This window comes from Lepus europaeus, chromosome 23 (assembly GCF_033115175.1).
Source record: "Lepus europaeus isolate LE1 chromosome 23, mLepTim1.pri, whole genome shotgun sequence".
Lineage (NCBI taxonomy): Eukaryota > Metazoa > Chordata > Mammalia > Lagomorpha > Leporidae > Lepus > Lepus europaeus.
The window spans coordinates 18,443,234-18,466,940 of NC_084849.1; the positions used below are offsets into that span (position 1 = coordinate 18,443,234).

General features: G+C 51.6%; 1 protein-coding gene across 1 annotated transcript; it reads right to left on the reverse strand.

The window, feature by feature from the left end:
• Positions 1–1,502: 1,502 nt before the first annotated feature.
• Positions 1,503–7,526, reverse strand: C23H12orf76 (chromosome 23 C12orf76 homolog). The gene is made up of 2 exons (XM_062182612.1): positions 7,397–7,526; positions 1,503–2,766 (listed from the first exon to the last, which is right to left on the reverse strand). The coding sequence occupies exons 1-2, from the start codon at positions 7,524–7,526 to the stop codon at positions 2,681–2,683; spliced, it is 216 nt and encodes a 71-aa protein (XP_062038596.1). The 3' UTR covers positions 1,503–2,680.
• Positions 7,527–23,707: the final 16,181 nt, after the last annotated feature.

Consider the following 23,707-nt stretch of genomic DNA (forward strand, 5'->3'; position numbering starts at 1 on the left):
ACCAATGCTTTGAGCTGTGAAAGCGTCATAGACAACTTACTCTCGTTCTACAGTACCTACGGATTATTTACCTACAAACCCCACCCTTTGGGTTGAAGCTCAAGTAGCCCGGATCAGCAGAAACTTGTCAAGATTAAGTTACTTAAAAAGGCAGAGTTACACAGACCTTCCAAATCTGCTGGTTCACTCCCCCAGTGACCACAACACCTAGGGCTGGGCCAGGAGCCTAGAACTCCATCCAAGCCTCCCACATGGCTGGCAGAGGCCCAAGGACTTGGGCCATCCTGCATTGCCTTCCCAGGTGCATTAGCAGGGAGCCGGACCAAAAGTGGTGCAGCTGGGACTCGAACTGGTGCTCACACGGGATGCTGGTATCATGGGTGGAGCTTAACCTACTGTGCTACAATGCCAGCCCCTGAAACTTTAATTTGAGCAGCTTCTGTGTGTAAAGATGCTGCTAGCAACCAAGGTGAACAAAGTCCTCCAGAGCCCTCGCTCCGTAAACAAGCTTATCAGTACCAAACGTGAGATGTCAGGAAGCCAGGAAGCGGAAAAGCCCGTCCTAGATGAGAGGAAAGGGGAGCAGCCCTCAGGCCCAGCGGACTGCTGAGGGCGTCAGAGACCTGGGCAGTGGGCTTCCACAGGGCTCTGGTGCGGTAACTGCTGGCGTCCACAGCCCTACTTGACCTGTATTTAGAAATACGCCCGTGTCTGAGACTGAGGTCCAGTTGCAGAACGTGGTCTGCTGATGTAAAACTCCAGAACCCCTGATCTCCAGCAATGCCAGGCTTTAGAGGAAGTGAGTGTTTAACGGAAATCATTTTTATCTGAGTGCTGCAAGTCAACTGAATGTGTTCTGAGTACAACTCAGGCTTTGACCACCACCTCTCCCTGTAGCCCCAAAGATGAAGGCCCGGGAAATAATTCCACCTGAAAGTACTAGCTGGGGGCAAGGGGCAGGCGTCTGGTAGAATAGTTACGATGCCTGCATCCCTTCGTGCCTGGTTCAGCTGATTCCAGCTTCCTGCTAATACACACTGGGGGGGGGGGGGGGACAGCAGGTGATGCTCAACTAGCTGGGTTCCTGCCACCCACGTGGGAGCCCTGGATGGAGTTCCCAGCTCCTGGCTTCAGCTGGGCTCACACCTGACTGCTGTGGGTATTTGGGAGAATGACCCAGTGGCTGGGATATCTGTCTCAAACACAGAACAAAACAAAAAGTCACAAGGTGGACGGGCATGGTGAGTTTTCACTGCTTGCTTTTGAAATCCTAAAAATGGTACCCACTATGATGGCAGAGCAAATGCCCTGTTTCAGAGGAGGTGGGGATGTGGAGTTCTGTGACTGAAGTGGCAGTGCCAGCGTCGCTCAGGATCCCTCCCTCCGATCGGCATGCCATGCCTTAGGAGACTAGTTCTGATGCAGGTGCACACACACACACACGCGCGTGCGCACACACGCGTGCGCACACGTACACACGCACGTGCACACACACACACCCCTCCCTCACATCGTAGACACCTGGGAATAATTACTAGGAGTAACAATGTAGGTTTCACTTGAATTCTAATTGACAGTTTGCTCACAAGCACAGTACAGAACGTTTCGTTGGCTCACTGTTATTAGGTTACAAACAAGATCCTGAAGTTGAACAGTTACAGTATTCCACACCAGTTATTTCACATTAAATGTGGGCTGTTAAAAAAAAAATCAGTGCTGTGCTTAAATGGAGCACAAGACAAGCATCTCGCTCTAGTAACAAAGGAAATTAACTCTAGCACCCTTAAAATAAATACCGATAACCACTTTACAAGCATGAAAAAAATTCAGTAAGGGGAAAAAAAATCCAGTTAACCAACAGTGCAAACTAATAGCAGCATTTCAAAGTCGAGTAAACACAGCAGCCTGCACAGGGGTCATGCTGTCAGCTGGGCTGCAAAGCCCCACTGAGCGCTTCAGAGTCCCAGAGAAAACGCTCCCTCAAGTTTGAAGCCATGGGCTGCAGACTTAAGTGCAATCCTGTGTCTGAGCAGGAGGGAGCTGTATTTTATTTTTTCCAGAAGGGCCCACTAGTAACACCTCCGGTCCAGCCCCAGAACCTTCCAGGCCAGGGGCCATCCGGAAGCAGGCCTGCCTGATGAGGCCCTGGCTGCAGTGAGGCCCACAGGCACACAGGCAGGTGCGGGAGGAGTGCGGGCCCAAGTTCCCACGGCTGACGCTGTTAACAGGCATTCTAGCTTCGCTCAGCATTAAGGAAAAGGATTGGCAGCCGGAGGGCTCTTAAGCAGGGCATGTCTACCTGTCCAGTCTCCCTCTGATTACCATTTCAAGCACCAGTGATTAGTCCTCTCGGGCGTTGCTTGCAGATACCCAGGGGCTACCTTGTTCTCTTCCTCCTGAGCACGCCACCTCCCCACAGAACCCTGGAGCTTCAGGGCTAACAGGTACAGCCAGATATCAAAACAAACACCGAGAAGTGGTCCCAGTGACCCAAGAGCCACATCACAGTGTCGGAAAGAAAATAATCGCTAGGTGAGGTTTCCCTAAATCGTGTCACGTTTACCAACTGTCCACACCAAAGGTTGTTTCCAAGTTCTGGTTCCAACTTCTGCACTGGCCCACGCGCAACACAACTTATCCTGTCCCCGGGTGCTGGTGGACACGCTGGCTTGCTGGGCAGTCACCGACGCCGGATGGGCTTGTAGACACAGAATGCCATGAGGATGATGGTCACCAGCAGGACGCTGAAAATGGTTCCCAGCAGCACTGCAAAGGGAGAACAGGTTACCTTGAAGGCAGCTCCAGGTCCTCTCAGTCATCGGCGGCAATTTATCAAACGCCCCTGTGCCAGGCAGGCAGCTGTGAGCAGACCCCCTGTCCGGTCGTCTCCCCCATCTGCACAGAAACAAGGAAGGGCCCCTCTCGGGGCTGCTCTGCCGGGAACACGGCAGCACCGCGACAGTGGGCGACCGAGGACAGAGCGCTCAAGGAAGCCTCCCAGGAGCTGTCACACAAGCTGTCTCCTGCCATGAGGGAGGGAGGGAGGAGCCACAGCGCGCAGCCCGGCAGGGGTAGAGCTGCCGGCCCAAGGAGGGGAGACACAAGGCCACGGAGGCCGGAAGCCTGGCACGTTCAGTGAGCAGGATGGGAAGAGAGAAACAGGAAGGGAGGCCAGACAGGGAGGCAGCAGGCCTCAGAGACCACGAAGGAGACGTGGATTTTACTCCAAGAGAAGCCACTGCAGGGCTGCAGGTGGAAGGTGACATGACCGGATTCAGCCGGGAAAGATCCCTCTGGCTGCGAGTGGACCAACATTACAGGGGCCGAGCGTGTCTGTAAAGAGTTAATGACATCTGGGGACGCAGTAACCTCTCAGTCTCTACAGGAGTCTTGACGAGGGCCCTAGGACCAAAGAACTCACTTCACAGGCTTTTTATGTCGTTGAGAGCAAATTCCACGTCAAGAATCTTCGGGGCTGGTGCTGTGCTGCAGGGGGTTAAGCCTCTGCCTGCAGGGCCAGCTTCCCATATGAGCGCCGGTTTGAGTCCCGGCTGCTCCACTTCCGAACCAGCTCCCTGCTACTGTGCCTGGGAGAGCAGTGGAGGATGGCCCAAGAGCTTAGGCCTCTGCTGTGCCACAGCGCCGGCCCCAGTTGTTAAGTTTCAAAACATTTCCGAGCCGGCGCCGCAGCTCACTAGGCTAATCCTCCGCCTTGCAGCGCCGGCATACCAGGTTCTAGTCCCGGTCGGGGCACCAGATTCTGTCCCGGTTGCCCCTCTTCCAGGCCAGCTCTCTGCTGTGGCCAGGCAGTGCAGTGGAGGATGGCCCAAGTGCTTGGGCCCTGCACCCCATGGGAGACCAGGAGAAGCACCTGGCTCCTGCCATCGGATCAGCTCGATGTGCCGGCCGCAGCGGCCATTGGAGGGTGAACCAACGGCAAAAAGAGGAAGACCTTTCTCTCTGTGTCTCTCTCACTGTCCACTCTGCCTGTCAAAAAAAAAAAAAAAATTTCCAATCTCTGCAGTCCCCTCTGCAGACTCACGGCACCCCCGGAGGTTCTCAGCCAGGAGGGCTGTGCTCCCCCGGAACCTCTGGGAACGTCTGGAGACACCGGCATTCTCCCGACTGCGGATGGGGCAGTGCGCTCAGCACCCGGAGGGCAAAGGCTGGCAACGCTGCTGAACGCAGAGCGGCGTGCAGGACTGCCCTCCTCCGCCGAACCAGGGTCATCTGACCTGACCTGTCAGTATTCAGGTTGAGAAACCCGACTCCAGGGCCCGGCGTTGTGGCACAGTGGGTTAAGCTGCCACCTGCAACATGGCATCCCATAGAGGGGCCAGTTTGAGTCCCGGCTGCCCCGTTTCTGACCCCGCTGCCTGCTAATGGTCTGGGAAAGCAGTGGGAGAAGGCCCAGGTGCTTGGGTCCCTGACACCTACGTGGGAAACCCAGATGAAGCTCCCAGCTTCCTCTGAGGAGTGAACCGGCGGATGGGAGCTCTCTCTCCCCCACCCCTGGAACTGTACCTTTCAGGCTACACATGATTTCCTAGAGCGATAGCACTCACACAGCATGGTGCTAACAACAGACACACACAGACCAACGGAATAGTACAGAGATCCCAGAAATAAACTCAGTATCTATGGCCAACCGGTTCTTGACAAAGGCGACAGATAGTGCTGGAAAACTGGATCAAAGAACTAAATGTAACCCTGAAACTCTGAAACCACCAGGAGAAAAGAAGGTGAAACACTCCATGATATCAACCCAGGCAATGGTTTTATGCATAAGCTCTCAGAAGCAAAAACCAGACAACTAAGACGCTGTTTGCATGGCAAAAGGAAACCATCAACAGAATGAAGAACCAGCTTACAGAATAAGGGAAAACATTTGCAAACAAGTTATCTGCGAAGGACTGACATCCAGGACACGTAAAGAACTCAAAAAACAACCCAACTTAAGAAACTGGCAAATGATCTGAACAGACATTGCTCAATGGCCTGATATCATCGGCCATCAGAGAAGTCAAAGTCAAAACCACAATGAAGGCCGGCGCCGCGGCTCACTAGGCTAATCCTCCGCCTTGCAGCGCCGGCACACCGGGTTCTAGTCCCGGTCGGGGCACCGGATCCTGTCCCGGTTGCCCCTCTTCCAGGCCAGCTCTCTGCTGTGGCCAGGGAGTGCAGTGGAGGATGGCCCAAGTCCTTGGGCCCTGCACCCCATGGGAGACCAGGAGAAGCACCTGGCTCCTGCCATCGGATCAGCGCGGTGCGCCGGCCGCGGTGGCCATTGGAGGGTGAACCAACGGCAAAGGAAGACCTTTCTCTCTGTCTCTCTCTCTCACTATCCACTCTGCCTGTCAAAAAAAAAAAAAAAAACAAAAAAACAAAAAAACAAACCACAATGAAATATCACCTACCCTAGTCAGAAGGCTGTTAATGCAAACAGAAAAAATAAATGCTGCCAAGGATATGGAGAAAAGGGAACCCTTCCACGCTCTTGGTGGGGATGCAAATTAGTGCAGCCATCATGAAGAACCCTACGGAAGTTCCTCAGAGAACTGGAAACAGATCTGCCACACGATTCAGCCATCCCGTGTCTTGGTGGGGAATGAAATTGCAGCACTGTTCACGACAGCCAAGACACGGAATCCAGCTGGGGATCCACTGACGGACGGACGGACAGACGGGTGAACGCACCGACTATGGCAAATACACGCAGCGAAATCTTTTCCAGCCGTCAACAAGAATGAAATCCTGTCAAAACACAGCCACAAAGGTTGTGCCTGGGGTTCCACAGCACAGTGGGGCGACCACTGCTCACACAGTAACTTACATATTTTACAAAGAGCTGGAAGAGAGGAGCTTGAAGGCTCCAAACATAAAGAAACTATTAAGAGCTGAAAACGCTAAGTCCCGTGACGTGAAAGCCAGAGGGTACTTAGCCGAGTACTACAGCCTCCTGCTAATGTGCCTGGGAGGCAGCAGACGATGGCCCGGGTATTCTGGCTCCACGTGGGAGACCCGGATGGAGTTCGTGGCTCCTCGTTTTGGCCTGGCCTCACACTGCCATCTGGGGAGTGAACTACCAGATGGAAGACTTTCTCTTTCCCTCTCTGCACTCTACCTTTCAAAGAAATAAAGAACTTTAAAGTTAGAGATGTAACACTGGTCAAAGCATGGCAGACACTGAGTTCCTGCAGTCAAGAAAATCCACAGCTGGTACTACGCGGGAAGTCTCGTCTCACACATGGGGCAGAGGACGCTCGCAGAAGAGGCAGACTTACTGAGAAGTATGCCAAGCTTTAAACTCCAGGGCTCCACATGGACACACAAGAGTACCTCAAAAAGCATACAGAGGGGCCGGTGCTGTGGCGTAGTGGGTAAAGCTGTCGCCTGCAGTGCCGGCATCCCATATGGGCGCCGGTTTAAGTCCTGGCTGCTCCACTTCTGATCCAGCTCTCTGCTATGGCCTGGGGAAGCTGTAGAAGATGGACCAAGTCCTTGGGCCCCTGCACCTGCCTGGGAAACCTGGAAGAAGCTCCTGGCTCCTGGTTTCAGATAGACCCAGCCCCAGCCCCAGCCGTTGCAGCCATTTTGGGAGTGAACCAGTGGATGGAAGACCTCCCTCTCTGTAACTCTACCTCTCAAATAAATGTTCAAGGAAAAAAAAAAAAAAGTACATGGGAAATGGAATTAACATCTAGATAAGTATACTTAGGTGCACAAAATTCTGAACCCATGCATAGTTTCTTCATAATATACATTTTCACAAACAGCTTGAAGACCCCTCAATATGCATCAAAACTGGCCTGTTAGTTCCATTTTCCAAGAACTTTTATAGCCTACCCCCCAAGTCTCAAGTCCCATAAAACCCAGGTTCCAGTACGGCCCTCCCCCCAGTCCCTAAGATTGGGCCAATAACTTCACCTCTCGGAGTTTAATTCTGATCTGTAAAACAAGCTTGAACAAACCCGTGCCTTTCTCATGAGGTTCAAATGAATTCGCTACACCAAGCGCTTGGCGCACCACGTTCCCAGCCATGCAGCAAACGCTCAGCAAGGGGTCAGTTCCTGTTAGGACTGCAAGGACCGGCCCTTTGGGAAACAGCAGGGCTGGTGAACGATGGGCTTCGCTGCCTCGCCTGGGCCCGCACAGCCACAGAGGCGGCGACCCAGCTTCCTCGTTCACGCGGGTGCAGCCAGCGCACCGCCAAGCTCCAGCCCGCCGCCCACGGGCGTCGCGGGGTCCACGGAAGAGGGGTCGCGGGGCTCCACGAACGGGCCCCCTGCTGCCCTCAACCCCAACCTTGTCCACCTGCGCTGCGTGCCAGGCTCCTGCCCAAAACGAGCGCAACGCAGGCGAAGACCCCAGGCCCCGTCACCCCGAGGCCGCTCACCGAGGTTCTGCCCGCGCAGCACGGCGTACGGCCGGCTCCCCTCCGCCGGCTCCGCGGGCTTCGGGGCCACCGCCGGCCCCGCCAGGAGGCTGCAGAGGACGAGGCCCAGCTGCCACCACAAAGCAGACATCCTCTTGCACTTGCTGCAGGCAGTAAAGAGACAACTTCCGCCGCAAGCCCCACCCCCGCACCACCTTCCGGGAGCGCGTCGTTGCCAGGGTAACACTAGTCCCAAGTCCCGCCCCTGCCTGAGGTCCGTAACGGATGTTGCCTCCCGGGGCGACTTTCCGGTCCATCCAGCGTTCCGATGGGAACAACATTCCACCGCGACTACCGTTCCGCCGCGACCAAGGGCGCCGGGCTTCTTTCCCTGGGGAACTCGTTAGTCTGGCCCTGTCACTGTTTTTGTTTTGTCTTATGGACTGAATATTTTCTTGTCAGGTCTTCCCCACAAGCGTGATAGATAGACCCGGTAGTTCCATTTTACAAATGCTTCTGCCTCAAGCAACCTGTCATTGAGCATCATTTTCTGAAATTGAAACTCTCTCTCCCTCAACGTACACACTCCCTCCTCTCGTTCTTTTTCCCCCCATCCAACCCCCTTCAACTCATCACCATTTACCAGACACAATAAAAGACTTTTTGTAATTTTCTGAATACCAATCCCTGCCCTGTGCCTTAGAAACTGAAGCCCATGAGCGAGTTTGCTCTCGTCCTAAGCTCTAAGGGAGAGGCTGGAAGGGTGGCACGTGATGGTCCAGGAATGCTGAATAAAAGAGGAAACTGAGTTAGAGTTGGTCGGATGCTTCACGCAGGAAGTGGCAGAGCTCCAAGGGGATCCAAGGATCCCAACCCAGGGGCTTTTCTGCCTCCAATCCTGCCTCACCTTTGAAGGCCCTGTTTGTGGAGGGATTGGTACTAGCTAACTCACAATGGGTGTGCAAAGACACTTAATGCTTTCTGTCGGCTCTACATGGTTATACCCCAATTAAAAAGTCCCAAAGGGGAGTGTTTTCGTTTATTAAGAAAATATTAAATGACCACCACTCCCCACTGCATATGTAACTTACAGTCTAGTAGGAAGACAGTCAGCAATCATAGATAATTATGTAGTTCAGAATTGTGGTAGGAGCCAGCTTTGTGGTGCAGTGGGTTGGGTCCTTACTTGCAACACCAGCATCCCATATCAGAGTGCTGGTTCCAGTCCCAGCTGTTCTACTTCTGATCTTGTTCCCTGCTAGTGTGCCTCTGAAAACAGAAATTGGGCTAAGTACTTGGGTCCCTGCCACCCACATGGGAGACCTGGATGGAGTTCCCAGCTCCTAGCTTTGGCCTGACCCAGCCTTGGCTGTTGTAGGAATTTGGGGAGTGAACCAGCAGATAGAAGATCTCTTTCTGGTTCTTCCTCTTCCTGTCATTCTATCAAATAAATGATTCTTTTCAAATTTGTGGGGCCAGCACTGTGGCATAGCTGGTTAAGCCACTGCTTGCAATGCTGGCATCCCTTATGGGTGCCGGATCGAGTCCTGGCTGCTCTACTTCTGATCCAGCTCTCTGCTAATGTGCCTGGGAAAGCAGCAGAAAATGACCCAAGTGCTTGGGCCCTGTACTCATGTGCCCGGCTTCAGTCTGGCCCAGCTCCAGCCGTTTTGACCATCAGGGGAGTGAACCAGTGGATGGAAGATCTGTCTCTTCCTCTCTCTGTAACTGTTTCAAATTAAATAAAATATATAAATTTTAAGAGGTTGTGATAGATGTTATAAAGAAAAACAAGAGGATGCTGAGTTTAGGCATCAGGAAAGCAATTCCCGCCAGGCTGGTGGTTTCTTGTGGAGAGATTTGGCTCTGGGAATTGGTGGCATGCAGCGCCTGAAAAGGAGGGAGGAGAAAGCTTCTTTTAAGAAGGTATCAGAAGGCCAGGTGCCATGGTATAGTGGGCTAAGCCTCTGCCTACAGTGCTGGTGTCCCATATGGGCACCAGTTCATGTCCCGGCTGCTCCTCTTCCAATCCAGTTCCCTGCAATGGCCTGGGAAAGTAGTGGAAGATGGCCTAAGTGCTTGGGCCCCTGCACCTTCGTGGGAGACCTGGAAGAAGCACCTAGCTTCAGATCAGCCCAGCTCCAGCCATTGTGGCCAACTGGAGAGTGAACCAGCGGATGGAAGACCTTTCTCTCTGCCTCTCAAATAAATAAATAAATAGTTTTAAAAAAACGAGAGGATATCAGGGCCCTGATTAATTAACTTCTCAGAGATTTTCCTGGACGGGTCAATCAGTTCAAGCTAATACCCATGAATTCTTGATGTCTTTAAAAGTAGAGGGAGGTTAGGGCTAGTGCTGTGGTGTAGCAAATGAAGCTGCCACCTGCAGTGCTGGCATTCCACATGGGCGCTGCTCCACTTCTGATCCAGCTCTCTGCCATGGCCTGGGAAAGCAGTAGAAGATGGCCCAAGTCTTTGCGCCCCTGCACCTGTGTATAAGACCTGAAAGAAGCTCCTGGCTTCGAACCAGCTCAGCTCCAGCCTTTGCAGCAATTTGGGGAGTAAGCCAGCAGATGGAAGACTTCTTTTTCTCTGTCTCTAACTCTTACCATCAAGTAAATAAATAAAATCTTGAAAAAAAAAAAAAAGTAGGAGGAGGTTGTAGAGCATGAGACAAGGCTTCCAATCTCCTTCTTGCTGTCCACTACATCACCTCTGTGAACTTGAGCCATCTTCTGCTGCTTTCCCAGGTGCGTTAGCAGGGAGCTGGATGGGAAGTGAAGCAGCCAGGACACAAACCGACGCCCATCCAGGAGGTTGGCATTGAGCCCATGGTTTAACCCACTACGCCCCAATGCCAGCCCTCACTTATTTTAAAAAATGTTTTCATCTATGTGAAGGGCAGAGCAATGGTGTGGGAGGGCATATAGGGGGACAGGAAGAAATATTGAGAGACACACAGAGAGAAAGCATCTATCTGTTTCCTCAATGCCCAAATGCCTGCAACAGCCAGGGCCGGGCCAGGCCAAAGCCAAGAGCCAGAAACTCCATCTGGGTCTCCCAAGTGAGCAGCAGGAGCCCAAGTGTTTAAGTCATTATCTGTTGCCTCCCAGGTTGTATTAGCAGGAAGCTGGATCAGAATCAGAGTAGCCTGAACCCAAACTGGCACTCTGACATAAGCTGGGGGCAATCCAGTGGCTACTTAACCTAAGGTGCAGCATGCCCTCCCTGCTTTCGGTCTCCCTCACTCCACTTCCATGAAGACACGGGCAATGTCTGGCGCCCCACTCTGTCTCTGGTGCTGAGCCTGCCTGTAACAGAGCCGTGTCCTCAAGTGTTTATTCAGTGAATGTGGAGCAATGTTAGTAACAGAGAAACATGCTTGTCCAAAGGGTTGTGGAAGGAAAATTATGGAAAACAGCCCATTTACTCCATTTAATAACTTCATAGATACACCTATTTGTACCCTCCTAAAACAGAGCGTTCAGAATTAAGTACAATAACTACCACCACTAAATTCTCAGCCTTTTGGTGCTTGGTTAACTGTATTTCATATTCTGGTGATACTGAAACATCTTATGATCCTGATTGAACTAAATCTATTCCATCAGGGCTGTAGGACACCCAGTCAAGTTTGAACTTCAGATAAACAATTTATAATTAGATTATAATTTTCAGTAAAATTATACCCCAAATGTTGTATGGGATATTATATTTGAAGTTCAAATATAACTGAGGATCCTATTTATTTATTTATTTATTTTTGGCAGGCGGAGTGGACGGTGAGAGAGAGAGACAGAGAAAAAGGTCTTCCTTTGCCGTTGGTTCACCCTCCAATGGCCGCCGCGGCTGGCTCGCTGCGGCCGGCGCACCACGCTGATCCGAAGGCAGGAGCCAGATGCTTCTCCTGGTCTCCCATGGGGTGCAGGGCCCAAGCACTTGGGCCATCCTCCACTGCACTCCCGGGCCATAGCAGAGAGCTGGCCTGGAAGAGGGGCAACCGGGACAGAATCTGGAGTCCCGACCGGGACTAGAACCCGGTGTGCCGGCGCCGCAAGGCGGAGGATTAGCCTATTGAGCCGCGGCACCGGCCCCTATATTTTTAGTTGCTAAATCTGTCAACTTTTCTTTAAAAGCACAACCTGGAACTTATTTATCTTTGTCCCTTCCTTCTGCCAGGTTTCTATCCTTGTGTGTGCTTTGTATATAGTAGGCGCTCCATATATGCCCGTGTGATGGTTAATTGCCTCTTTAGACTGTAGGACTTATTTGTGAGTTTCCAGGTCACTGCGTTTCAGGTGATGCACTTAAAGTTTCTTCTATCGAAACAAACAAAATAAAAAATGGAGAATTTGGGGGAGGTGCCAATTTGCATTTGATACACTATGTAATACTGATCATTTTAACATTTCTAAGTGTGCAGTTCAGTGGCATTTGATACACTAGTGTCATGTGCCTATCACCACTGTCTAAACCCAACACCTTTTTATTGTTTCCAAGAAGAACGCCACCCCTTCAACAACTCTTCTCTCCATCCCCAACTTCTGGTAGCCTCTCTTCTGCTTTGTCTCTATGAATTTTAGGTATCTCATCTAAGAAATCATGTAATATTTATTCTCCCATATCTGGCTTCTCAGTATAATGTCTTCAAGGTCCATTCATGCTGTTGCATGTGTCAGAGTTTTATTCCTTTTTGTGACTGAATATTCTCTTACGTGTACAGACTCATACATGTTTTGTTCATCTGTTGATAGACACTTGGGTTAGTTCCACCTTCTGAATAATGCTATGAACACTGGTGTATAAGTACCCATTTTGGTCTTCTGTTTTCAAATTCTTTTGGACATATCCCTAGGAGTAGAATTGCTGGGTTATAGGGTAGCTCTATGTTTAACCTTTTGAGAAACCACCAAACTATTTTCCACAGTGGCTGTACTATGTTACACTCTCACCAGCAACACACAAGAGTTCCAATTTCTCCACATCCTTACCAAATCTTGCTGTTTTCCATTTTTTAAAAAATTAAAGCCATCATAATTGGTACAAAGTGATATCTCATTGTGGTCTTGATTTGCATTGGGAGGCAACAATTTTAACTTCGGAAAGAAGTGGTGTTACGGTGGTTTAGGAAAATACTTCGGCAGCCCTTTTAGTTGTAAAGACAAATGCACAGTTTGGAATAGACAGTAGGAGATGAAGAGCTGAATTGCTCTGAATAAAATCATAATTCTGACTTTCACCCAGTATCTGATAAACACTTGGTAGGGAACCTTGAGATGGGAGGGCTAGTCCAGAGGAGGGAGGAGGGGTGGTTGGGAGGAAGTGGACCCCGTATATCATGACAAGGGAAGGCTCATGAGAAAGACAATAATGTCTGGTATTTGAGTCTCTGTAGCTTCCTATCATGGTCTGGGACTCCAGACAGCTCCATCCCTAAAACTCAAGTAGAAGGCGATTGTGCACGACAAACCAACTTACACCAGGGGAGCTTTGTGAGTGGAGGAAGGCAGTCGTATCTAAGGTGACCCAGGCTACCGGCTGAACCAGAGCCCCAGGAGTGTTGGGGAAACCATCGAGGGCTGCAGCAGAAGATATGGGGGGAGTCCTGAGAAAGAAGTGGCCAACGGGAGAATCCTTACGGATGCTGCAGAGGGCTCAGTCTGGATGGCAGGCACCCAATCATTGGAACCATCTTCCCTGCCTCCCAGGGTGAGTATTAGCAGGAAACGAGTCAGGAGCAGAGCTGGCCTTGAACCCGGACACTCTTAGGTTGAGCCTTTCATGTGTCTGCAAGAGCATCATGTTTGTGCTCTCCCAGCCTGCGAGGTTAAATTAGGTTTTATCCACATTCTAATTTCAAAAACCTTCAAGCTGGCAAATTTCTTCCCTCTGTCAGTTTGAGCACATCTACTCAAAGCTACACGTTCTGCTCGTCTGACCACATCAAGTCACGACTCGATTGTGTCTGGTCAAAGAGATTTTGGGGTAATGAACCCCCTTTTTTTGTACCGATGACCCTTTGAAGTTCGTGTCAAGACTCAAGAACTACTCCCTACATCAAGAACACCATCTGGAATCTGTCTCCACACATCATTTTCAACCAACAGGAAACATTAGAATTCATCTGTCCCATTCTTTTTGTTTCACAATTTGTTCTTGCCCATGGAGAGAACAGGGCAGGATGAAAGAACATGACGAACTACCTCATTTTTTTTTTGCCTTTGCTGGGTGTTTGGTATTTCCTTAGAGAATAAGCCAGGTACTTGTCTTCGCATCAAGACCACGACCTATCGAGTCCACTGAAGCAGTGACTGAGGACACAGGGCGTTGCAGATCTGAAGGGGTTAAGCGAGATCCTTGCCATGCAACAGCAATTGACAAGCAATTGCATCATCCCCTGAATTATGTGTCTCAAAGCCACAGTTTTGCTGCACACATTCTCGGGCCTGGAAAGCAGCCACAACCTCATTGTTGCTGTTACCATATGCTTCTAACTTTCCCTTTGGAAAGTCTGTTCGTTCTCCTCTTTCTCTATTCCCAACTTCTCTAGGCAAAAATAGACTGAGGTGGTTACCAGCGTGGATTTTAGAGCAAAAATGCTTGCATGCAACCTCTCCCTTGGCTACTTTCTGACTAAAATGGGTATGGTATCAGATCCCGCGTGGTACGGCCTTGGCGAGGGTTCCGTGAGATGAGGCTTGTGCCTGGGGAGTGTTTCCCAGCCCTGACGCTCAGTGCTGCATTAGTCGTAGACTTGTTCTCCACCAGGGGTGTGAAGTTTGCAGGAAGCAGGTGCACCTGTGTCTATTGGCATGTGTGTGATAAGGGCTAAAGGCACCTGCTGTCTTGTCTATAGCGCTGGCATTGGCACAGCTCTTCCAGGAGGAGTCCAGGGGTTGAGTAGGGTCCGTTCAAAGGCCCATGTGAATGGCCCGGACACTGGCTAAGTGGCAGGGTCACGGCTTAGAGGTTGGCTATAGGGCACCGCCTGGTCTCGGCCTCACTCAGACCTCTAGCTTAGGTTTATCCTTCTCCACCAGGGAGCAGGAGTCAGCCAGACCTACTCAGGCTTTGCGCTTGGGCTTGGTTTCTCCAACCTCCATACACCCAGGCACTGAGTTAAGTGCGCGCACACACAGGAACATTAAGACGGACGATTAGCCAACAGCTGGAATTCACTCACGTCAGAGACTCCCAGGGTGCTGTCTGCGTGAGGCCACCGTTCACCAGTAGCATGAAATACCAGAGGCAGCTAACGCTATAGAGAAAATAGCTTACTCAGCTCGGAGTTTTGGAGGTTCAAAGTCCAAGATCAGAAGGGCAGGGGCTTCTGAGGAGGGCAGTGCACGGCAGCACATCACAGCTGGACGGCTGTGCGAACAATTCCAACACGAGACCCCGACGGGAAGTCAGAGGGAGAGAGGGCCTGGCATCCTATAATCCCTTCCCAGAGTGCAAGCATGCATGCACGCGCAGGCGCACACACACACACCCCTCCTCTTCCCACCGCACCTAAACCTCTCCTGCTAGGCCCTGTCTCTTACCCCTCCACCACCTCCCAGAAGCACTGCCCTGAGGACCAAGCGCTTGACCACGAGCCTTCCAGGGCAGCTCAACCACAGCCAGGCCCGGGCACGGTCTTTCCTGAGGTTTTCTTCTTTCTCCGCCCAGAACTGAGAACATGATGACCACCAGCTTATTCCTCTTGCCTAACTCAAATGCTGCCTCTTTGGACCAACATCTCTCCATCCCCTCCACCATTTTACTCTCTGCTCCTTTGACATTTTAGATCTTACATTTATTTTTATTTTTTTAAAAAGATTTATTTTATTTATTTGAAAGACAGGGTTACAGAGAGGTAGAGACAGAGCGAGAGAGGCCTTCCGTCCACTGGCTCACTCCCCAGATGGCCGCAATGGCCAGAGCTGCACCGATCTGAAGCCAGGAGCCAGGAGCTTCTTCCAGGTCTTCCACGTGGGTGCAGGGGACCAACGACTTGGGCCATCTTCTACTGCTTTCCCAGTCCATAGCAGGGAGCTGGTTCAGAAGAGGAGCATCCAGGACTAGAACCAGTGCCCATATGGGATGCCGGCGTTTCAGGTCAGGGCTTTAACCCACCGTGCCACAGTGCCAGCCCCTAGATCTTACATTTAAGTGAGATCATGCAGTATTCATCTGTGCCTGGATTATTTCATTTAACACAATGTCTACGATGCTTTCTAAAAGTATTTATATGTGTGCACCAAAATATCTAGGATACTAGGAATAAGATTATGCAAATTTCTCTACCATTATATATTAATTTTCTATTTGGATTTAAAAAGTAGTTATTTCCCGTTGAGGAAAAAAGCAAAGGAAAATACTAAAACAAAGCACCAAGTACGTTAACAATGGCTGCCTCTACAGGAATTTCCAAAAGTTCTCCAATGAGGACCATCCCCCCTCACCCTGGGTGTCAAGTTCAGTTTCAGTCAGAAACTATTAAAAGGGAAATTCCAGAAATAAACAATTCACAAGTTTTACACTAACTGCCACTGGCGGAGTGGTGTAGAGAAAGCTCACGCCCCTGCTCCGTCCTGCCCAGGGTGGAAGCCGCCCTTTGTCCCGAGTGTCCACACCTGTTCGTCACGCGGGAGCCGCCCGTGCATGTGCTGGAGTCACCGTCGCTTTACTTGGCGATGACCACCAGGTGCAGGAGGTAGCGATGCCGAAGAGAAGCTGTAAAGTGCTCGCTGGTGATGCAGAGGTTTAAGTGCTCAACTTAAGAAAATTCATCCGCCTGCGCCACGGCTCACTAGGCTAGTCCTCCACCTGCGGCGCCGGCACCCCGGGTTCTAGTCCCCGTTGGAACGCCAGTTCTGTCCCAGTTGCTCCTCTTCCAGTCCAGCTCTCTGCTGTGGCCCGGGAAGGCAGTGGAGGATGGCCCAGGTGCTTGGGCCCTGCACCCACATGGGAGACCAGGAGGAAGCACCTGGCTCCTGGCTTCGGATCGGTGTAGCCACTTTTGGGGGGGAACCGAAGGAAGGAAGACCTTTCTCTCTGTCTCTCTCTCTCACTGTCTAACTCTGCCTGTCAGAAAAAAGAAAAATCATCATTTTCTCAAACTGCTGACAATTGTCATAAGTTATCGTCATGTGATGACTGTGCCTAACATAAACTTGATCAAACTTATACATATTTAGCCAGAAAACATGGCACAGAATTCAGTACTCGGTGCTTCTAGGCATCCAACAGGGTCTTGAAACCCTTTGGTCCCCCAGCCCCTGGCGACCTCTGTTCTACTTCCTGCCCCATGAGGATGCCTGTTCCAGGCACTTCCCGTGTAAGTGGGTTATGTACCATTTGCCTGTTTGTTTGAACAGTCTTTTAAACACCAATTTTATGGCTTGTGGCGACCACTTAAAACTTCCAGAAAGAACATACATCCCGAAATGCAATCACAATCACTCAACACTGATCCAAAACAAAAACATACAACAACAACCATAGTTTTTGAAATTTACTATTGTACAACTAAACTTGTAAACGGTGAGGCCATTCACCACACCACACTGCTTCCAGGAACTTAAATTGATTCAGTTCTCATCAGACTCTTGAGTCAAATGAATCTCAAACACTGGGGATCCTTGGGGCTGCAGGGGTCACTCAAATGCCCCAATACATGCCCCCTGGGATTGCTCCGGGGCTGGACCTGGAGCCCCCATGATCCTCTGCAGAGAAAAATCCACGTGGCCTCCTCGAGGGAGGACACAGGGGATGATGCTTTATCAGTCCGGCATCAAAGGACCAGAAATTCAAGAAATTCCCGTTGATTCAGCGCACACCCATCACCACTGCATACTTGACACAGATCACGTGATCAATCATGAGCAAGCTCAGCAGCTCCCAAGTCGGAGAGCCAACACGTGAGCCCAGGCATGTGGCCACAGGCATGCGTGACATCTTCCACCAGGGCTGGGGTCACCCCTGATCCCGCATCACGTGACAATCAGGGAAATAGTCTCATGTGTTTAACGATGATATTATCACAATCCCTCCAAGTGCTTGGATTTTGTGAGCGCCTCACCCTAGCTGTCACTCAAAACTCCATACACGGCTGTTAGGAACCTGGACTCGGTCATTTCTTGCCTTCTCTTCTCCTTTGCATGCTTTGCCTGCCAAGGAGGAGGATGACCTAGTGAAGTCTCCGTTCTTGTTTGCAAAGCAGTCGCTGCCACACGCCTAGCAAAGTCCCCTGGGTAATTCAGGGGCGCCACCACCCACGACTGCTGGTTTCCTCCCAGCTCCCCAGCCTGGCAGCGGAGCGTTCAAGTGATGATAGGAGAGGGCCACTGAATGTCAAGGTAAGGTGACCTGGATTGTGTGAAATGCACATACCACTTTCTTAAAAAAAAAAATCATTTTTGGAGCTGGCTTTGTGGCTCAGTGTGTTATTCTGATGTCTGCATCTCACAGGAGCGCTGGTTCAAGTTCCAGCTGTTCTGCTTCTGATCCAGCCCCCTGCTAATGAGCCCGGGAAGGCAGTAGAAGATGGCCCAAGTGCCTGGGCCCTCGCCATCTATGCAGGAGACCTGGATGGCGTTCCTGTCTTTGTCCCGGCTCAGCCTCAGCTGTTACAGCCACTCAAGTGAGTGAACCAGCGGACTGAAGCTCTCCCTCTCTTGCTTTCTGCCATTCCCCTCTTTGTAACTTAAAGATTATTCTTTAAATTTTTTTTTTTAAAAAAAAGATTTGAAAGACCAGAGAGGGGTTGAGGGGGAAGAGGAGTAGGAATTTGGACTTGGGGTTAAACTGCCGGTTAGGAGGCCTGTGTCTCACGTTGGAGTGCCTGGGTTCAACACCTGAGCTGGTTCCCAACTCCAGCTTCCTGTCAACGCACACCTGGGAGGCAGCAGGTGCCAGCTCAGGTACTTGGGTCTGCTGCCTGTGCGGGAGACCGGGACTGGGTTCCAGCTACTGACTTCAGGCCTCTCAGCCATTGTAGGAATTTGGGGGGTGAACCAGAACATAGGCTCTCTCCCTGCCTCTCAAATTTAAAATGATTTTTGCACCCAAATAAGCTTATCTTTTAATTCCATTTTCATGAACTTTAAAGGCAATCTTGTACTAAAGCCATAAAATTTAGTTTTATTAACACAATGTGATTTTTAAAAAAATTTATTTGGAAGACAAAGTTACAAAGATATAGAAGAAGAGACAGATCTTGCATCTGCTGGTTCTCTCCTCAAATGGCTGCAATGGTCAGGGCTGGGCCAGGCCAAAGTCAGGAGTCTGGAACTCCATCTGGATCTCCTACAAGGATGGCAGGGGTCCCAGCACTTGGGCAACCTTCTGCTTCTTTTCCCAGGTCATTAGCAGGGAGCTGGACTGGAAGTGGAGCAGCTGGGACTTGAACCGGCGTCCCTATGGGATGCCAGTGCTGTAGGCAGCAGCTTCATCTACTGTGCTCCAGCATAATATTTTTAATCAAAAGACAGGGGCAAGGCTTGGTGGTAGTGTTGGAATAATGAAGGGGGCTGCAGGAGTCTGTTCTAATTTAACGAGCGGGACTCAGGACTGGATCGAGGGTAGGGGTGGAGGCAGCGGCCATTACTCCCACCTGGGTCCTCCGACCTGCTGTTCCTCCCTGGATCCAGGTGTTTGGGCTCCAGATCCTCAGCTCAGCCCACTGCTCTCAAATCAGCACCTTCAGTTTAACCAGACCCACAGGTGATCCAACAGAGCAGTGCTCCTAATAGAGACACAACGCAAGACAGGTGAGCCACTTTAAATGATTTATTTATTTGAAAGGCAGTGTGAGAGAGAATCTTCTACCCATTGGGTCACTCCCTAAGTAGCTTCAGCTGGACCAGGCTGAAGCCAGGAGCCTCCTCTGTGTCTCCCACATGGGTGGCAGGATCCTAAGTACTTAGGCCATCTTCTGTTGCTTTCCCAGGTGCATTAGCAGGGAGCTGATCAGAAGTGGAGCAACCGGGACTCCAACCGGCACCCATATGGGGACACCGGTGCTGCAGGTGGCAGCTTAACCTGCTATGTCACTGTAGAGTTGCCAGTACAGGCAGGTTAGGTGTTGCTTGAGATACCTGCATTGCATATTGAAGTTCCTCTTCAGCTCCGCTCCCTGCTAATGCACCTGGGAACAATAGGTGATGGCTCAAGTACTTGGGTCCCTGCCATCCATGTGGGAGACCTGGATGGAGTTCCAGGCTCCTGGCTTCATGTCTACTGGCTGTTGTAGGCATTTGGGGGAGTGGATGGAAGATCTCTTTCTCTTTCACGTAGATGAAAATAAACATCAAACAAATAATGTTGTTAGTAGCCACATTATCAAAAACGGAGAAACATGCCATTAATTTTATTACTAAGTAATTTAAGTCTTTTTATTTCCTTGAAAGGCAGAGTTACAGGGAGAGAGAGGGAGAGAGATCTTCCATTCATTGGTTCACTCCCCATATGGCTGCAACAGCAGGGGTTGGGCCTGGGCCAGGGCCAGGCCCAAGCCAGAAGCCAGGAGTTTCATCCAGGTCCCCCACTTGGGCGCAGAGGTCCAAGCACTTGGGCCATCTTCTGCTTTCCCAGGCACATTAGTAGGGAGCTGGATCCTAAGTGAAGTGCAAACTGGCACCCATACAGGATGCGGGCATCATAGGTGGAGGGTTTCCTACTACGCCTACGCCACAATGCTGGGCCCCAAATCATGTACTTTAAAAAAATATTTATTTATTTATTTTAAAGTCAGAATTACAGAGAGGAGAGGCAGAGAGAGAGAGAGGTCTTCCATCCACTGATTCACTCTGCAGATGACTGCAACAGCTGGAGCTGCGCTGATCCGAAGCTAGGAGCCAGGTGCTTCCTCCTGGCCTCCCATGCAGGTGCAGGGCCCAAGCACTTGGGCCATCCTCCACTGCCCTCCAGGGCCACAGAAGAGAGCTGGACTGGAAGAGGAGCAACCGGGACAGAATCCGGCGCCCCATCTGGGACTAGAACCCCGGGTACTGGCGCCGAAGGCGGAGGATTAGCCTAGTGAGCCGTGGCGCCAGATGACTCAGGCTTTCACAGCAACGCCTGGCGCCGGCTGCCCCGAGGCCCCGCCCTCGGCCCCCGCCCCTTGGCCTAAGGACCTCCTACGAGGCTCACCCTCTAAACACCTAAACACCGTAGCCTGATTAAGCTTTCACCCTCTTAGTACCCTCAGTTTATGACTCTGGGCTTTGACGTCCTGCAATTCGTTCAAGAGACAAATCATGTTCAGACCACAGCAATTTCTATTGGGGACTCTAACCCGGTTCCAAGGGCATGAGAGCCACAGAGGCAACTGTATTAGCACTGTTATGGGCCACACCCTAAGTATTCTATTCCCTCCAAAATATCCAGATGGTTCTAATCTATACTCAGGGTGTGGAAGTAGCATGGCTGCAGTAGGTGCCTGAGCCCAGCTGATTCCCACATTCATTGGGGAGTCTCCAGGCGATTTTCCTGGAGGCTCTGGGGGAGGGGCAGGTAGCCCAGGTGGTGCCTGACCTTGGAATGTCAGCATCCTTGAGGCCAGGTGTAGATCAGCTCTCAGCTGGGGCCCCAGTTCTTTGCTCTTGGAAATTGGCTTCCTCAGTTGGCAGTGTGGCCTCATCTCATTCCTCGGGGGAACTCTGAGCACAGGAGCACAGTAACCCCACCTGGGCGTCTTGTTCAGCGAGTGGCGGCGGTGGGCATAACCACCATGTGCGGGCGTCAAGGAGAGAGGCCAGGCGGAAGGGCACCTGCTGCTTCTCAGAGCAGAGGGTAAGAAGCACATCAGATGGAGACTGCAGGAGATGGAGGCACGGGGCCACTCCCGCTGCTCACGCAGAGATAGGCGGTGCCCGCTCTGTGCCGTCCCCAGCACCGAGCAGGAACGATCGATCCCAACATAGAGCCCCACGGTCCTGATGGTCTGAACTTGAACTGCTCATTGGAAGCAAGGGTGCGATTCACCTTCAGCTTGGAGTTGAGATGGGGAGAGGGGGCAGAGCTGAGCTGTCCAATAGGAGGCAGCAACCCCATGTGGCTCTCATCACCACTATAAAGCTTTTTTCTTTTCTAAGATTTATTTATTTTTTATTATTTTTGACAGGCAGAGTGGACAGTGAGAGAGAGAGGGACAGAGAGAAAGGTCTTCCTTTGCCGTTGGTTCACCCTCCAATGGCCGCCGCGGTTGGCGTGCTGCGGCCAGCGCACTGCGCTGATCCGATAGCAGGAGCCAGGTGCTTAACCTGGTCTCTCATGGGGTGCAGGGCCCAAGCACTTGGGCCATCCTCCACTGCACTCCCTGGCCACAGCAGAGAGCTGGCCTGGAAGAGGGGCAACCGGGACAGAATCCGGTGCCCCGACCGGGACTAGAACCCGGTGTGCCGGCGCCGCAAGATGGAGGATTAGCCTAGTGAGCCGCGGCGCCAGCTCTAAGATTTATTTATTTGAAAGTCAGAGTTAAACAGAGAGGAGAGGCAGAGAGAGAGAGAGTCTTCCATCCGCTGGTTCACTTCCCAATTGGCTGCAACAGCCGGAGCTGTGCCAATCCGAAGCCAGGAGCCAGGAGCTTCTTCTGGGTCTCCCACAGGGGTGCAGGGGCCCAAGGACTTGGGCCATTTTTCATTACTTTTCCAGGCCACAGCAGAGAACTGGATTGGAAATGGAACAGCCGGGACTCGAACCAGCACCCATATGGGATGCCAGCACTGCAGGTGGCAGCTTTACTCACTACGCCACAGTGCCTGCCTCTGCTCCACTTCTGATCCAGCTCTCTGTTAAAGTGCTTTTTTTTTTTTTAATTTCTGCTCCGGAAGGGAGGGAACAAGGGGAGAATTCCAGCTACGCGTTCTCAGTGTTACTTTAAAAAAGGAGGTAATAGCCATTAAACCTAAATTTAATTTATTTTATTAAAATAACATAATTGAGGAACCATCAGATAACTGTATTTTGTCAGGCGCAATAAAAACAAAATTAAAACCCAAATCATCAAGAAAACCTCTTATTACTGGCTTCCTTGCATACACATTGATATGAGTCGAGACAAGGCTGGCTGTGCAGCCCGCCCCATAGGGGCAGCTCCTGGAAGACGAAATTCAGCATGACGGAAGACTGCTCCCTGAGAGGGTGGAGATGGGGAGGGCAGGCCGAGGGCCTCGCTCGGAAAGCCGTCCCAGCGCGCTGAGCCCGCACAGGCTGTCCCCAGTCACCTTCCGTAGTACCGAAGCAGGCTCCTCCGGGCAGTCCTGGGCTGTCTGGTGCAGTATGTGCAAAACTGGGCTACACCAGCTCTGACGGCGTCCCTGCTGCGAGCCGCTTCCTCTCAGGAGCTGACGGCACCTCCATGCATCCTCCCACCAGAGGGCTGGCCGGCTGCCTGGACTTCCCCTTGGCGTAAGCCGCACTCGGGTCCCCTTCTGTGTTGGCTGCACTTTGGAGTTCTCAGTTCTCTGTGCGTGCCTTCGGGCTCCTCGCCTGAGATGCAGAAGGTGTGGGCAGGAGTAAGAAGGTCACTGTAGCTCAAGGGAAGGAGCGGGTCCCGGACCTTTGCTGTCGGCGTGGGGACCTGCTCGGATTGATCTAAATGTGGAGCACCAGGCAGGGAGGCGCTGACTGTGAGAGATCAGGGAGGGACCCGCACAGGAGGGGAATGTCTGGGCTTGTGCTCAGATGCCCCTCGGCGTATACAGGTGTGCGTTTCACCTGGAGAGGGAGAGACGAAAAATCAGCCTGCAGACTAGTTTCTCTCCTGCAACCCTCTGCTTGGAAATGGTTGTTAGTGAAAGCATGGACGTGTCTGGTGGTCTGGCCTCCATCTCTCTCCTACACACCGGAGAAAGGTCGGTTTGAGACTCCAAGTACCTCTGTCTTGCAAGAAAACCCTGCCATTATGTGTCTGTGCCGCCCGAGCTATCATCTGGGCTGCCCGCTCTCTTTCCTCCTCTTCTCTCCCAGGCCTCCCCATGGCAAGTAAGCCAGGCCACACCTGCGCGGGCTGCTGAGTCCCGGTGCTGTGGGTGGGGTCCCCCTGCTGCCGAGGCGGCCTGGGCAGGCAGCCGACTGGCACGGTGTGGCGGTGGGGGTGTACGTGTGTGTAGTCTGCAGATGAGGCTGGGTTGTGTGGTTTTGTCGATTTTTCTTCTCAGTGAGAGCTAAATGAACTCTTGATCTCCTTGACCTCCCACGAGATCATTGCTTTCCTCCACCTGAAATTCTTAGCCGTCCTGCCTCTGAGATCCACTGCCCCGCCTCCTAATCTGGGCGTTGAGAAAACACTGAGCGAGACGCTGTGAACTCCTAAAAGAAGCTGCGTGTCTAGGAAGCAGCTAG

Bases quoted from the DNA above. Each gene is read 5' to 3' on its own strand.
- C23H12orf76 (XM_062182612.1), bottom strand. From the start codon at position 7,526: ATGTCTGCTTTGTGGTGGCAGCTGGGCCTCGTCCTCTGCAGCCTCCTG. The intron at 2,767-7,396 runs GTGAGCGGCCTC...CTCCCTTTGCAG, and splicing joins GCTGCGCGGGCAGAACCTCG to TGCTGCTGGGAACCATTTTC.